The sequence below is a fragment of the Agelaius phoeniceus genome, chromosome 8, assembly GCF_051311805.1.
Source record: "Agelaius phoeniceus isolate bAgePho1 chromosome 8, bAgePho1.hap1, whole genome shotgun sequence".
NCBI lineage: Eukaryota > Metazoa > Chordata > Aves > Passeriformes > Icteridae > Agelaius > Agelaius phoeniceus.
In genome coordinates this window covers 19521406-19537051 of record NC_135272.1, presented here as the reverse complement: position 1 = coordinate 19537051, position 15646 = coordinate 19521406, and the positions used below count along the sequence as shown (strand labels likewise).

Here is a 15646-nt window from a genome sequence, read left to right as displayed (position 1 = left end):
CAGTGGGAAGAAAAAATTTATCCAGAACAACTGACAATTTCGTCAATTTAAAAGTTGAATTAGATGTGGAACAAGGAAACTTTTTTTGTTCTTGAGGAAAAGAAACTGCTTTAAAAAGTGAAACTATTTTAACATTCAATTTCAATAATAGTTTCTCCAGGAAGGATTTACATTGCTGTAATTTATAAAACAACATCTACAAAAAACTGACAATCCATTTTGCTCCTAGGCAAGCTTCTTCTAGTTTCCTTTTGACAGTATTTTCACATTACTAAAAGGGACAAGAACTTTTATTGAGATATTTACATTCATGTTTTAAAACCCATGTTCATTGTCACACGTAAATGAAACAACCCTCAGTACAGCTATTATAGAAAGAATTTGGCATTAACCTTAACTTAAAAAACTGACAATCATGCCTAGGTTGAGTGACTTTTCTTCTATAAATTCACAGTAGATGAAAGAGTCCCACAAAACTTTAGCAGTAGATGAGCCTGAGATTCCCAGGCTTTTTGAGATTAGAGTTCTCTAAAAAAACCTCACACCCACCCAGTTGGCCCCATGCTCCTTGTCCTTCAGCTTGGGTTGTGACTCATTTCTTTGTAGTCCCCCTTTCCCAGGCTGCATGTGACTTTCCTAAGGAAGATGATTCAACTCGGACTCACTGACAGTCAGCTGCTGCTGACAAAGGGATTAATCCCAGCTCCATAAATGCCCTTATGGATAAATCAGATATCTGAGCAGCCAAAAACATCACTGACTACAAACAAACATTCAGCTTCCTGACTATTACCTGCCCATGCAACAGGCTGCACTATGGACTTGGGAAGGTGGAGGAAGAGACAGAACCAGACAGCTTTGGTAACTGCACAGAACCACCACCTGACCCACGCCTACACGTGTTTTAGAGCTGCCCACACTTGTAGAGATGTTGCTGTAAAAGTCTATACTAAGTCAGGCCTCACTACTCACTCTCCTATCCAATTCTCCCAACATGTTAATTCCCAGCTATCTTAGTCTGCCTACCTGAAAAACATACCTTGAATTGCTACAATACTTTTCAATAAGAAAAATGAAGATGTATGGGAGCAAGCTGTTCAGAGCCACAAAATACAACTGCAAAGCATATTAAGGTTTCATTTCCAAATGTCATTTCAAGAGTATCCTTCCATACTTAGGCAAACCATGAACCAAAAATGTGAAACAATATAGAACCTTTTTAGTCTCTGTACCTAGTTCATATATTTGGAGAAACCTTTTGTTGACTAAAAAATTGCCCTCCAATATTCTTTCAGAATAGAGTTGTTACAGAATTATTATAGTTCTGTCTTCTAGATATGCCAGCTCAAAAGACTCTCACTTAACATTAACAGAAGCTACTTTTCCTGAAGTCAATCTAGCTCCCAATTTATGTTTTTCTCAATAGCACATATACAACTGCAATATTCCAGAGAAAGTATTTTCACTTCCATTAAAGCATCAGTTAGCATAAATGATTTAGAAGACAGAGCAGTATTTTGAGCAAGGCAAATGGTGGTTTTACTAAGTACTGAAGTTCTCTTAGAGCAGTGCTTTTTGCATTTTACTTTTATCTATTTAGTTCATTCATCAACCTGCATTTGTGACAATCTTTCACTAAGTTTTGAGGTTTGGTTGGGGGTTTCTTTATGCACAAAACTGTCAAGAGCAAGAAGCTGCCACATCCCATATTAGAACACAGTAAAGGGGACAGATTAATCCAGACCAGTCATATCTTACCACTTCCCCCAAGAATATTCACAAAAGGTTTAGGGAAATGACTACTCAAATAACACTTTTGGCACATCTTCTCAGTCTTCTTTTCACCTATAAGCTTCAATCAAGTTAACTAGTGTGTTTAAAAAAAATAGAGATTTCATTCCTTACTCAGGCAAAGGTTCCCATTAAAAGTCCCATCAGAAGACAGCTTTTGTAGGACTGCAGGATTTCTCTCTGGATTTGAATTCCCATCTCCCTAACACTGAGCATGACATACACATGCTATTCTTCTTCAATTACATCTTCAGGACCATGTTGAGAAAAAAGTTGTAGTAAAAACTTGCAGATTTTTCAATTGCACAGTATTTTGTCACAAAATTCTCAAATACTTATTTCATACTTGGTTGATTGCTATCAGGAAGGCAACAAGGAATACTATATTTCCACAGACATAGATGGTTAACACAATCTGTTTAAACAGACGACCCTGCAAGAAAAGGGGAAGAAAAGTCATTGGACAGTCAGTCTTTTTATTGGTTTAAACAAAGAATCATCCCATTTCACAGTAGTTAGTTAGCAAATTGTGACTCACCTCTGCTTCTGCACATGTGAGTGACTGCAGTATCTGTACTCTGTCATCCTCTATCACTTCAACTGTTCATGGGAAGAAAAACAGATGTCAAGTCTGCCCTTAAGAGGAAGGGGGGTTTCATTTTTGCACTGCAGAAGTCTCAATCCTGTGACTAAGTCTTACACAGCATCAAATCTGAAAAGGACTTGGGAGTTTCATTTGACATTTCAGGGCCTGTTACTATCACACTCACAGTACAAATGAAAAATTATACTGGTGCTGACATACAAAACAAATTCTGAACAATGAAGTCAAAAAAACATTTTGTCTTTCGCTAGACTGGATAATCAAAACACTGAGTTTTAAACTAACACATCTTCCTTTTATATTTTAAGATAACTGGATTTCATAAGAAATATTTTCATTAGCCAACATGAGAACACTCATTGAGCAAACATTTCAGGTTAATTTCCCTACTTCTAGGAAGTAATTACTGCAGTTAAATTTAAATTCACATCTTTTATAATCACTCTGTCCCCACATGCCACCTTAAACAGACTCTTAATTAATCAAACTTCTTCAGTTCTGCAGCTGTCTCATCTCAGCCTTAGACCCAGGTCACTCACATGTGCAGTCAGCTCCTCTCTGTGACACCAGCCAGTGAATATAACAATTTCTAATTAATTACTACCCATCTCTTCCCTAGACATATTGGAGTCAGGATTTCATATTCCTTCCCCGGTCAATGAATATGGCAAGTATTCAAGCTTGCTCCTGCAATAACAGCTATTTTTCAACATTTAAATGAAGATTAAATCTGCATTAATTAATCTGGACTTAATATACCCACCTGGGATCAAAATTATGGCAAAAAGTAATAGAGTCTCAGAAAATATTTATGTATTTCAGTCTGCACACTTTGGCCCCCTATGAACTGTGGTTTGAGAAATGAGAAGCTACTATTTAAAATGGCACAAAACCCACTCTTCTAGAACCCTTGTCTTAAAAACTGGTTTTCTTCCATATTCATTTGTCTACAGAAGATACGACACTACTAAAGAGTTACTCCCTTTCAGCTTCCAAGTTAGAGGCCAAAGAACACCCCCTGAAATTCAACCCACACTGGTTTCATTCTCAGCAAGCAAGGAGACAGCAGGAGTTTGCTGGTGTGTACCTTTACGAACAAGACAGTAGCTGTGTATTTCCAGAAGAACATCAGTACCAATATGCCAAGCTACAAAGCCCATCATGGCATAGGTGTCCCATGGGTCTGGCAGGTCAAGTGCTGGCAGATCCATTCCCAAGAACATAGTCACAACTATTCAGTAAAAACAAGATAAAAAACCCAATAAGAATGAGGTGCCAGTGTGCTTTAAAAATTCTATCAGTGCTTTTTAAATAGATTTCCCATGAATTACCTAAAACTGCTTGAGGAACAACGTTAAAGGAGTTCACACAGCTGAAGGTTGTTGAGGAATTTTTTTTTTGGAGGGATAGGGGGTTGTTTTGGGCTTTTTTGGTAGTCACCAGTCACAATATTAGTGCTTAAGGTTGCTGTGGAAGCTTGCCTCTATTACTAGAATTAAACCCAGCTTCTGGATCTGTAAGTGAAATTCCTGTCTTGCATTCAATAACATTGAACTATGCTACTGTAAGAACACTATTCTCACATCTTCCAAGGCAAAAATAAATTATGAAGATAAGGACAGGTCCTCATTACAGAGGAATTTCAGATTTGTCAGTAATTCCTTTGGTTTTAAAGTCACTTTTTCTCTCAGTTGTATCCAATGGCCCCTTAAAACTCACAAAAAAGATGGCCAAGAAAAAGGACCTTCAGACATGCCTGGACTGGATGTACATAGATGTTTTAAATGAACAACTGCCCAGCAAAAGGCAAAGCTTCTTTAAATCAGTTAAATGGGAGTTACTTCTACTCACCAGCTAATATTCTAGCTGTTGTACCAGTACTCCAGTGAAACCAGTTAAACAGTTGCCTCCTACAAAACAATGAAACACATTTTATTGATTCCACCACTGGGGGAAGGAGTCAGAAATCAAAGAACATCTTTTACTTTCAAACTGTAAAAGCTTTCCATTTAAAGAAACAGTCACATTTAATTCTTGTGGCTGTAATTTAATGAGTCAGCTGTACCTTGGTGCATGACGAGATGGTCTGAAACCTGCCATAAGTGGTTGAAAGATGGTCAAAGCCATCACTGCACAGCCAAGATAAGGATGAAAACCTGCTTGCTAAACAGAGGACATTTTTCTTAAAAATCATATCTATATAAACAGAGAGAAAAGACACCAAAAAGTTGCAAATTGTATTTCTTCTTGTATTAGTAAGTTACAATGGAGCAGCACTGGCAGAGGCAGCAGGACACAATAAGCTGCCCTACAGCCAGGTGGAGATTGTTTGCCTTGGTAGCAGACACACTGGTATGTCCACTCAGGGCTTGTCTCACATTTCTGCTACATTGAGAAATTCTACCAGCTGAAGAGCAGACTAACATGACTATAGAAACCACAGTCCAAGCTCTCCAGCCTCAATCCTACGTCTCCAGGATAGACCTATTCTATAGCTCATCCCACCACTGGTCTTCTCTTTCACCCAAAAATGTTTTATTCAATTACCCCAGCTCACACCTGTGACCATATTCTTGCACCTTGAATTCAGATACTCTCTAGGTTTTCCAACTTCTGATGTAACCTTGCATCAAACAGAATACAGGTGACAGCAACAGGTATAAAATCTCTATCTAGCTACTGCTCCAGACTAAGCTTATCACTCACTGTTATGTCTAAGTTCACAAAAACCCTCACTCCCATGCTAATGTCAGGATCACATCCTTACTGCCCTCTCAAGATCATATTCTTTAAGGAAGACCAAAGTAGTACATAAAGAAACTATGAGCAAAGTTATTTAGGTGAAAGAGGAAGGAAGGAAAACACCAAAATTTTTCAGCCGTAGTTTTAAAGGAGACAAAATTCCTCTTCTGGGCTGCCAGAATTTGTAATCAGCCTACTTTAAAACAGCTTTTACAGAAAATTGGTTAGAAATAGTCATAATAGCTGACAGTGGACTTCCTCATTCTTTTAGTCCCACCTTTACCTTTCAGTTAACAAACAAGACAAAATGTACACACTTACTTGGCTCCAGCCTCCTCGGTATACAAAAGGCAACACAAAAGAAATGCTTGTAAGCATGACTGTGGTCAACATAAGCATACGATGCACCTAGAAAAGTTGAGTTTGCTTTTAGAAAATCTACAATTAATACATCATTAAAAGACATTAAGGAGACCTACAGTTAAAAGATATCCTTAATCCCCACGTTAGACTTAACATTTACTAGTAAAGTAGGTGAACTTCTGATTTTTAATTGTTCTACTTCATAAGATTATACCATGTTTAGTCTATTTCTTGGATCTAGTAGGTTTATAATTCTGCTCGCAATAGTGCTAGAAAATACAGCTGGAGATAGGTGGGGATTTTGCCCACCTGAAACCACAACTCCTTTCCAAATAGGAATGAGTGAGACCAGACAGGTTTGAAGAATCGTGCAACAACAACACCAATACCAACTGTGGTCATCCAAGCAACAAACATTAGCGCTCCTGAAAATAGAAAAAACAAACAAACAACCCAACAAGGTAAATGATAGGTAACTTAACTGCACACAAATACAACTTCCAAATCTATGTAATTGTTTAGTCTATATGCACATGCTTAGAATTTAACAATAATTAAAAACATATCACCTGGTTCAGACTACAGCTTTATAGCCTTTATCTTGCTAGAGACCAGGAACATCCATGCAAAAGATCATCATACTTTTTCCACACAACACAACAGAGCAGCTCTGGTTACTGCACATTTCACGCATGCTAATACACTTTGTACACACTGGTGAGAGAAACCATTCTATCACCAACTCAGACATCAGATGATGACAGATGACAATGCTACAATTTGTGTGACAAAGAATGAGTGGCAGTCCGATCATGGACCTGTACTGAAGTCCAGTAGTGTGGGAGAAAAAATTCGCATTAACTTCAGTGGCTCTAGACTGCCAGTTCAGTGATGTCTCATTTCAAATAGAACTAAACCAAATATGCAACTACAACAACTTGAAATAGAGAAAAGGAGACAAACAAGTCCCAGTTTTAAATTTAAGGGAAAAGGCAATGGTGGGTTCATTTTCCTGGGCAAAACAATCTTCCAACACTGTTCTTGAAACAAAAAAATCAGGAACTTCAATCTGCTGCCAGAGTACAAGATCTTGCTGCCAACAGAATGTACAACACAAATGCCAGAAACACATGAGGGACGAACCCTGCAATATAACCCTCCAGTCTCAGCAGCTCTAGAGCTGAGAGACAACACCAGAAACTGCAGCTTACCATGAGCCTTGATGAGCCGTGGGGCCCGGGAACCTCCGATATCCTGAGGCAGGCCTGTGATGTTGTACAGTCCATTGGTGACCAGAGGCTGACGGCGATGTTTGTATATGAGTCCACCTGGGCAGTGACAAAGTGATTTATTTCTTGCTAATGAAGCCACTGCACTGGTGTGCCCATCCCTCATTCATGAATTCAAGCCCTGTTGTGACCACTGCACATAATCATACAAGCTAACACACAGTACAGTAAGAACCTGACATCATCTAAACTCACCCAGCTACAGAAAATACAACACATATATGAGTAAATTTGCAATAACTTCCACAAGGAAACCCATGATCCAGAGAAGCAGTAAAGTTGATTGAATTAAAGGCCTCAAGCTTGGAAGCCTTAGTTCAGACACCAATTCTCATCTAAACCATATCTTACAGAAGAGTTACTAACTCATTTGGAGCTGTTAAAAGAGAAGCAACCATATGTAAGTCAAGTTTACCTTCACTAGCTTCCCCATCTGCCAAAAAGATGTAGTAACTGGCATCCAGATTAAATCTCCCTTTATAAGCAGGGAGACGAATCCTCCTTCTGAAAGAACATTGAAGAAGACCATCTGCAAGCCTCCAGGACACATCTTCAAGGGCATTCTGCAAAACAGGAGATACTCAATATCCAATGTTTTCAGACTGGCTGAGTAATTGGCTTAAAACTAACCCTGCAAAAGACAAGAGTATCACTGATATACAAAGAAAAAAAATGTAAATTATCCAGGAAAAGGGGATCCCTTCTGAATTGGCATACAAGAGGTAAGTCAGTAAGTCAACATAGCAACTTAGAGTTTGAACTTATCACAAATTTTTACAGCCTACAACATTTAACTCAGGACATACCAGTTGCAGTTCTAGCAGCTAAGCTAAGCTTCTAAGCTCCCATCATATGACTAGCTTTACAAATTAAATTTAGAATTCAAAAGTTAATACTTACTATGAAGTAAGAGCCCAACCAATTTCACCTTAGAGAATTATGGATCCACCTCAGTATTTACCCCTGCTGTGCAAAACAAAAGCACAAAGCAGCAGCATACCTTACTTCAAAGCTACACCTGTCAAAGTGTCTGAGTTGTTTTAAAACACACCTCTGAATCCAAAAGAGGATAACTTCGCTCCTTGAGATGGGCGGTGCTCACGTGAATGTGGTGATCCACATTAACACACAGATAGGCATCATCACCACCCTGCAGAGTCAAAAAGAAAAATATAGTCCAATAAGAAACACTACTGGCAGTCTCCAAAAGGTCTTTGATTTAATATAGGCAGCAAGACCTGAGAGATTTCTGTAGTTATCAAGCTGTTATTCCCCATTTTCCAAGCACATCAGTATTATTACTAAGGAACCACATTAAGTCAAAGAGATGACACACAGAAACACACATTATGATTCACACTCCCCTCCCAGAACAACAACCATATTATCAGAAGTTTCTTTAATTATTTAAAATTTATCAAATTGACTAGACAAGACAGAGATGGATGTCAAAAATCCACTTCAGTTACAAGATTTTCTCCTGCCCAGCTGTAAAAAAAAAAAGGGTTGTTAAGAACCAAGGGTTCCTGCACTAGGGAGATAAACGTAAACAGCATCTCCTTTGTGCAACAAGCAGCTTATGTATTATGCATTTGTCAACAGCATCATCCCTTAAATTTAACATAAGTCAGAAAGAAGTATCTTTCAACATTTCTAAGACTGTTTGTATAGGAGTAACATTCAAGGATCAAATGCAAGTGGTTTTCTGAACAACTCAGTTTCAGAGAGGTAAGATTTTTTGAATAGGTAGAGATTGATTTAACCAGGAATTTCAGACAGGCTGAATTCTACCATAAGAGATATCTAGAGGGAAATTCTACTGCAGTTATTCAGTCCTGAGCTAAAAGTGAATAGTCACCTATAAGAAACAACCTTTTTTTTTAGCACTATGGGATAGTCACACTTTGTGTGACATCTGACAGTATTTCTATTTTCCATATGCATTTCCATTCAAACTTTACTAACATCAGAAGAAACTATGGAAAAATAAACAAAACACTCACCATCCACTGGTCCTGGGAAAAAGCAAATGCTAAATATCCTTCACTTGGACCACTCATTTCAATAAAAACTGAACTCTCCTCTCGTTGGAAGGATAGAAAAAAACATGAAGCACTCCCAGGATCACAGTTTGTAGGGTTCCTAATGCAGAACTTCGTAATTCCACAACCTGATGCACTAAACTAAACAATTAAGCAAACAAACAAATTGTGAGCAATGAGAGTTTCCATTCTCTTCCTCCTTTTTACCCATGGTAGAAAAAAAGCATACAAGGAACAACATCTGTGTCTCCATAACAATCCCTTAATCCATGTCTACAATTACCCTAGGACTACTAATTAAAATGATGGTGAATTCCAAGCGAAATTTGAGTTGAATTTTCATTTTAAAGACATTACAATATAATAACTTTGAAAAGTCAGCAAGAACTTCAGGAAAAATAAAAACTTCCTTTGGTCTAATATTTAGAGAGGTAGCATCAGCTGTAAATGAGAAAGAAAATAAGGGACCTACAGCTTTATGCTTGCTTTTTAAAGTAGAAACTCCACTGATACACATTGAGAAAATACATTGATTATAAGCCACAGTTATCCTGGATCAAATAGCTTGCTCGATCCATTCAAGACTCAGCAAAAAATCAGTGAAACAGATGAACTCAGAAAGGAAAGCTTCTGAGCCTGCAGTTGCTAAATAGGAAGTTATTAGTCAAGAGCAGATTAAGTCTTTTCCCATCTCTCATGAGAAGTATGCATAATATTTTCTGATCATTGATTTCTAAACTTTCTGTTAATCTTCTCACCTGTGTGCAGCATGAGAACATTTAACCCTGCAAAGTTCAGGCAACTCACCTAAAGGCAGCTGTCATGTTCTTAGCCTTAGATATCAAAGTTACTCATCCACCATCTCTCCATTTCTGTTACTAGGCTGTATCAATGTCATCTCATTAAATTCCATTAATCACAAGCACTAAAGATGGCCTGATTTAGCTTTATCATTACTTACTGGCTTTGATATGTAGGAAACTGGGTGTGAAGTTGACATAGCCTTTGATGTTGCATGCAAAGGTGGTGTTGGGGACAGCACATCAGGCTGAGAAACAATGGGACCCGGAATTTTCACCCAGAAAATCCTGTATTTCTTCACAACTGTGGCTCTTAAAAAACACAACACACACAGAATAATTACAGTATATATTTATAGTTGGCTGTTACTTTAAAAAAGAAAATAATCTATAGTTCACAGAAATTATAAAACCCTCATCTTTATGGAGATCTCTACCATTTTAGGGATTGAAGAAGAAAGTATCTTAAATCCTAGAAAAACAATTTTAAAACAAAATACCACATGCTGCACAGAATATAACAAACTTCCATGCCTATGGCATGGATTAGAACTTCAGAGAACAGTTACATTGCTTCTATCCTGTAGTTCAGAAAAAGCTAGTAGTGTAACAGGAAGGTATGCATATCATTTAGTGAGGTACAGCAAAGAGAAAGATTCTTAAGTGTATATTGCAGGTGTGAGAAGTGAGAAGGTAGCTAGAAAGACTAAAGGAACCAATCTTCAAATCCCCTTATACACTCCCTGGGAGAAGGAAAAAAAAAAAGGAAAGGAAAGAAAAGGAAAGGAAAGGAAAAAAATCACCTTCAAGCTCTTCCTAAAAAAGTATCTGCATTAACACAGACTCTGGAGCAAGTACGGGGTGTTAACTTTTCAGGTCATTGGACCCAAGGGCTTTTCAGTTGCTGGACAATGGTACAGGTTTACCTTTTCTGCATTTTAATAAATATAATTAATATAAACCTATACCAAGTTTACTTACAGAAACTGTACATGTTTTGGAGCATCTTCAGGAGCAATCCAATAAACTTTTATGTCTGTCTTTTTTGCTTTACTTGTGTGACTGACAGCTGAATTCTGAAAACACACATATCGAGAATTACAGTGGATAAACATTTTGTTACTTAACACAGTCAGGAGAGGCTGCAGCTAAATCCTACACAAACACTGCAGTTACACTGCACTACCCCAGTCATGATCAGCTCAGATGAGGTGTAGCACAGCAACTTACTCATACTAACAAATTTCAAGACGAGAAAATTCCAGAAATGAGCTAGAGGTCCCTGCAGCATTTTATACAGAAATAGTGAGATTCTCTTAGTAAGGAAATGCTCCACTTTTTAACGAGAGGATGAAGAGATAGAACAAGCCCCTCAGTGCCCACTAAATAATTGTGAAGCACTGGACTCTACCTTGGTACGACCACATGTCAGCAGCTGAGAATGTCTCCGGTCAGCTAGCACAAAAGATCCAACTGCAGGGCTATCCTGGTGCTCTGCATCCCGGGCTTGTATGAAAAATCCTTCAAAATCTGGTCCAGACAGATGAACTAAAGCAAGAAGAAGAATAAGGAAGTTTAACTCTACTCCAGAGGAAGAAGGAAGTATTTCAACAATAACTACCAGACACTCATTTTACAAGTACTGAATGATGGTTAATGGATTACCTAAACAAGATTCAACTGCTTAGATAAATCCAGTATAGAAAACTGAGGAAAGACACACTATAATACAAAGAAACAATAAATTAAACTCTTCAGCTGTAACTGACACAATACCTTCTATATTGTCCCCTGGTTTAAATTCAGTCCCATTCACTGTAATGGTGTGCTCAGGTGACAGATGAGGAGAGCCACCATGACAGGGTACCATGCTAGTACAGGCTTCTCTTACTTTTCCATTTGGATAGCCAACCACAGATGCATAGAGGCAAACAAACATCCAAACAGCAACAGCAAAACCAGGCAGCTCCATCTGTATAAAATAAAATTTACAGGCAATTAAACACAAATATTTACATTACAGGTCACCATTCGTCTTTAGGAATCAGTTGAATGGTAGAATACAAAACCATGTTCAAAAAAAGCATTCATGAGAAGACACCACTCCCAGCTTCTGAATAACTTCTGCTTCTGATAACTGCCAGACATTGTTAGAATGTTCAGATACCATATTTCAGGCCATCTACAGGCTGTCGATGGATCCCTCCATGTACTGGATGGATTATTTCCCTCCATGCATTTTGACAGCACTTTTTTTTAAAAAAAAGGTCTTTTGTCAATCCCTCTCCTGTTCTCTCTCTATCAAAACAAAAAATTCAAGTTCCTTAAACATCTGCACAGGACAGATAGATCTTAAAACATGCTTCACAGATATATAAAGGTCAACAGTATTGAGGAACTACACAGCTAGTATCAAGCCCATTTTTATTAATCATAGCTTCAAATTTTGCACCACTACAGACTGCCTTTTGTTTCCACAACCCATGTCTATTTCCTCACAGATGACAAATAATTCCCCAGTAACAAGTTCTTCTTTCTGCAGGGAAACTAAAGTTGCCAAATGCCAGAAATAAAATTTATACATGCAAGAATTAGAAATTGGTATGAAGATTTAGATAAAGAAATATGTATGTTTGCTGCAGATAAGCCCAAGATTTCTTCTTTGAACTCTTCCTTTTGGATATTGGACCTCTAGACAATTAGTCAAACAATGGATTTGGCTTGTCACACTGTTGTCAAGGGAACAGCATGCATGAAAGACAAGGGATAGAAGGACTCTGGATCCTAAAACAGAACCCCTAACCTCAGCTTTCATCATACAATGTTTTGCCCCACCACAATACTGTTTTCATAAAAGCTGTGGCAATTGTTTTGCTGCTGCAGTAGCATGCAGGGCTTACAGCTGTACTGTGGTTTACAGAACACCTTAGCGAACAAAAGAAAGTGTTTCCACATCCAAAAGGCCAGGAGAACAAGAGAGAAACTTTATTTCAGTCCTTGGGCACAAGAAGTGAGTTATCAGCTCTGGTGCAACACGGACCAGGCAAGTAGGCCTGCCTTCTGGAAGGGCCATGCCCATTTTGCAACAAGTGATAAGATGTATCAGGTTATGAAGTTCCCTGACAGCATGGATGGACATGAAGATAAGAAACACACAGAGCCATTTCAGACTGAACTCTCGACACCTAAAAAGCAGCCAAATGAAGACAAGGCACATAATTATCTTACACAACAGGAGTCATCAACATGAACTCTTCTAAAGTTCTCATACATGGAAATCCACAATTTTCAAGGCAATGATATGTTTGTACTTCAACATATGGGCTCCTCAGCAATTTTACACCACTAAATAGAAGAAAATCAGAGGTAACAGTGTGTTGAACAGTTAGGTTTCAAGAACTAGAAAATTCTAGTCTCTCTCAACACTCAACTCCTCCCAAATATTCAAGATAACATTATGATCATATCTTTAACTTCTAGTTCAAGTATTTCCTTCTAATTGATTTTTTATACATAAGTTAAAGATGCCTATAGAAAGCTAAAGACTAAGGTTTAGTACAATTATATGTACCAGAGAAAATTTCAAAACAAGAAGAGATAAGGCTGCATATCACAGAGACAAGAAAAAGAGCATCCTTCTGCTTTAAGTAGCAGAGGATGTGGTAGGGATGTAAAGGAAACAAGACATATTCTTGTCAGATTCAACTGACTCAAAAGCTGCAGAAGAAAAAGATTAAGTAGAGATTAATAGAATTAAAAAAAAAAAAAAATCTGAAAAAGATTTGGATAAACGGAGAGCAGTAAGTTACTTCTTCCCGTGCTGAAAACAACTCTACAGTACCTGCAGGTAGCCCTGGTAGCCTAATAGCTCATGAGCACAATGCTCACACTCCAACTCAGGATCTCTTCATAGAACTAATCTTCTTTCAGCTGTTTAAATTCATTAGCTGCCTAGTGTGAAATCTATAACTTCAGAGAGGAGGAAGAGATGAGACAACAGTCAAGGAAAACATACTGCCAACTCAAAGGTACAAAACTACCCTTGACAGAAATTTCTCCTGAGCACCATCAGACAAGAGGGCCAACAAAAAAGGAAAGAACCACCTGAAGGGGAATAAGCTATATTAATATAAGGGGTTTATGACACATTCCTTTAGAAATAGACCCCTACAAAGGGAAAGAAGACAGTGTTGCTGTCCAAGAGTCATCCTCCCTCTCAATTCATAAAAAGAGCTTGAGTTGTCCTCTTCTGCTTAGTTAAAGGTGGTCATATCAAGACAGCTGGATTGAGCAAGGACAGAAAACATATTCATACTAATTCATTACTTTTAAAATATAAACACACAAACCCCCCAGGCACACAAAAAATACACACCTCAGCATTGTGTTCTTTCTAGGAAAGAGAATTTCAAGGGCATATGTGTTTCAAAATTATTTTTTGTAACAGTTTGAGCGTAGGTACTTACAGTACAGCTAGTCCTTCTGTTGCAGTGACAAAGCCTGAGTAAAACAGCCATTGGCTTTCTACTTGTAGTAAAACAATTTATATGACTTTGTAATACCTTCTATTTGGTTTGCATCTAACTGTATTAACCTTTACCATATCCAGGAAGCTTGTCTGAAAAAAGAAGCAGTACACACACAAAAAAAAGTAAGGTTTATAAGAGAATCTTTCCTTCAGGTGCATATTATACAGCTTCCCCACAGTTGAGCTGAAATGCATGAAGCCATAATGAGACACTGACTCTGCAGCTTCCTTTGCTTTTTCAGACACTTTCCCTGACCTCAAAGAGTTTCATACTACGTAATTACTTCATTATCTTCTGGTGCAGTTAAGGGCAGGCAGGCAGGGGGAACCTACAACCAGCTTTTGATACCTTCTTCCTCCAAGTATTAGCTGACATAAATTTGCAGCATGATTTTAAAACTCATTATATATTTACTCCCTATCAAAGAGGCACTTTCTTTTAGAAGAAGAATAAACAATTTTTAAAATATGGTAACCTTCTCTTTTTTCTATATATCTCACCAAGAATGAACAGGAGTCAAGGATTTTGCCCTTTCATTCGTTTGCTTTAATGATTTTACTTGGGCAGCTGCTCTGCATAGAATCTTCATGGCCCCATCCTTGAAGAGCTTTTATTTATATGAAGAGCTCAAAGAGAGACTCATCTAAAAAGATGTAGTTTGTTATCCCAACAAGTAACTTCAAGAATAGCACGAGCACATTTACTGTCACAGTTACCATAGAGCCGTCTCCTATGCACGTTAAAAAGAAACAAAATACAAAACTAATATTCTCACAACAAGAAGCAAAAAGGATACCAGAGGAACGTTGGTGGCATGGCTTTGAGATAAAATAAGCCATAGCTTACCTTGACTCATTAAAGCATACAGGTTTAGGAGTTCTCTACAGCAATTCAGAAATCTTGCATAAAAGGCAGCATCTACACAGTGCCCTAAAAACGCCACCAGATTTTACTTTGCTTCATACCTGCTGCAGATATTCTATTAAGCAAATACACTTTCCAAAAAGCTTGCAGTACCCACTTCGAGCACTCACTGGCATCAGTTTAACCAAAGCACGACTCCAAAGGCTACAGCAGCTCCTCAGCCCCGCACGCCCTTGCCCCAGGGAGCCCCGCCCTGCTCTTCGGCACCGCTGCAGTGGAAAAGGACGAGAGGAGAAACGCAGCCGATCCAAGCAGCCGCTCCCTCAGCTCCAGCCTCCCCCGCGGCCGCGACGCTTTTCTGCCTGCGGGGGCGGCCGCACGCGGGGTCCGGGCGGGGCCGCGACCGCTCCGTGTGCCCGCCCCAGGTGCCGCCCGCCCCAGCCGGGAAGCTGTTAGGGCATCTCATTTCTCTTCAGCCTCCCACCGCCGGCGGTCTGGGTGCCGGCCTGGGTTAACAGCTTGAGTTTTACTGAGAGATTGCCCTTGCCAAAGCTTACAGAGCTCATTAGCTGTGCTACCCGTGGAACGAAAGGTGGTCTCATCTACAGGCTTGCAAAGTCAG

The 15646-nt window shown here is 38.7% G+C and overlaps 1 protein-coding gene across 12 annotated transcripts; it reads right to left on the bottom strand.

The window, feature by feature from the left end:
- FRRS1 (ferric chelate reductase 1) lies at positions 1-15367 on the bottom strand. 12 transcript variants are annotated; one of them, XM_077182177.1, is made up of 19 exons: positions 15007-15367; positions 14098-14249; positions 13473-13600; positions 12860-12976; positions 11408-11603; positions 11043-11179; positions 10613-10707; positions 9793-9943; positions 8793-8972; positions 7841-7939; positions 7205-7352; positions 6712-6828; positions 5810-5925; positions 5459-5545; positions 4461-4558; positions 4247-4305; positions 3483-3626; positions 2330-2391; positions 1-2224 (listed from the first exon to the last, which is right to left on the bottom strand). In XM_077182177.1, exons 4-19 carry the CDS (start codon positions 12902-12904, stop codon positions 2132-2134), a joined length of 1827 nt encoding a protein of 608 aa, XP_077038292.1. In that variant the 5' UTR covers positions 12905-12976; positions 13473-13600; positions 14098-14249; positions 15007-15367; the 3' UTR covers positions 1-2131. The 12 variants fall into 12 exon arrangements, with proteins under 12 accessions (XP_077038292.1, XP_077038293.1, XP_077038295.1 ...); XM_077182178.1 differs by lacking the exon at positions 14098-14249; XM_077182180.1 differs by lacking the exon at positions 12860-12976 and having other exon boundaries at positions 13473-14249.
- Positions 15368-15646: the final 279 nt, after the last annotated feature.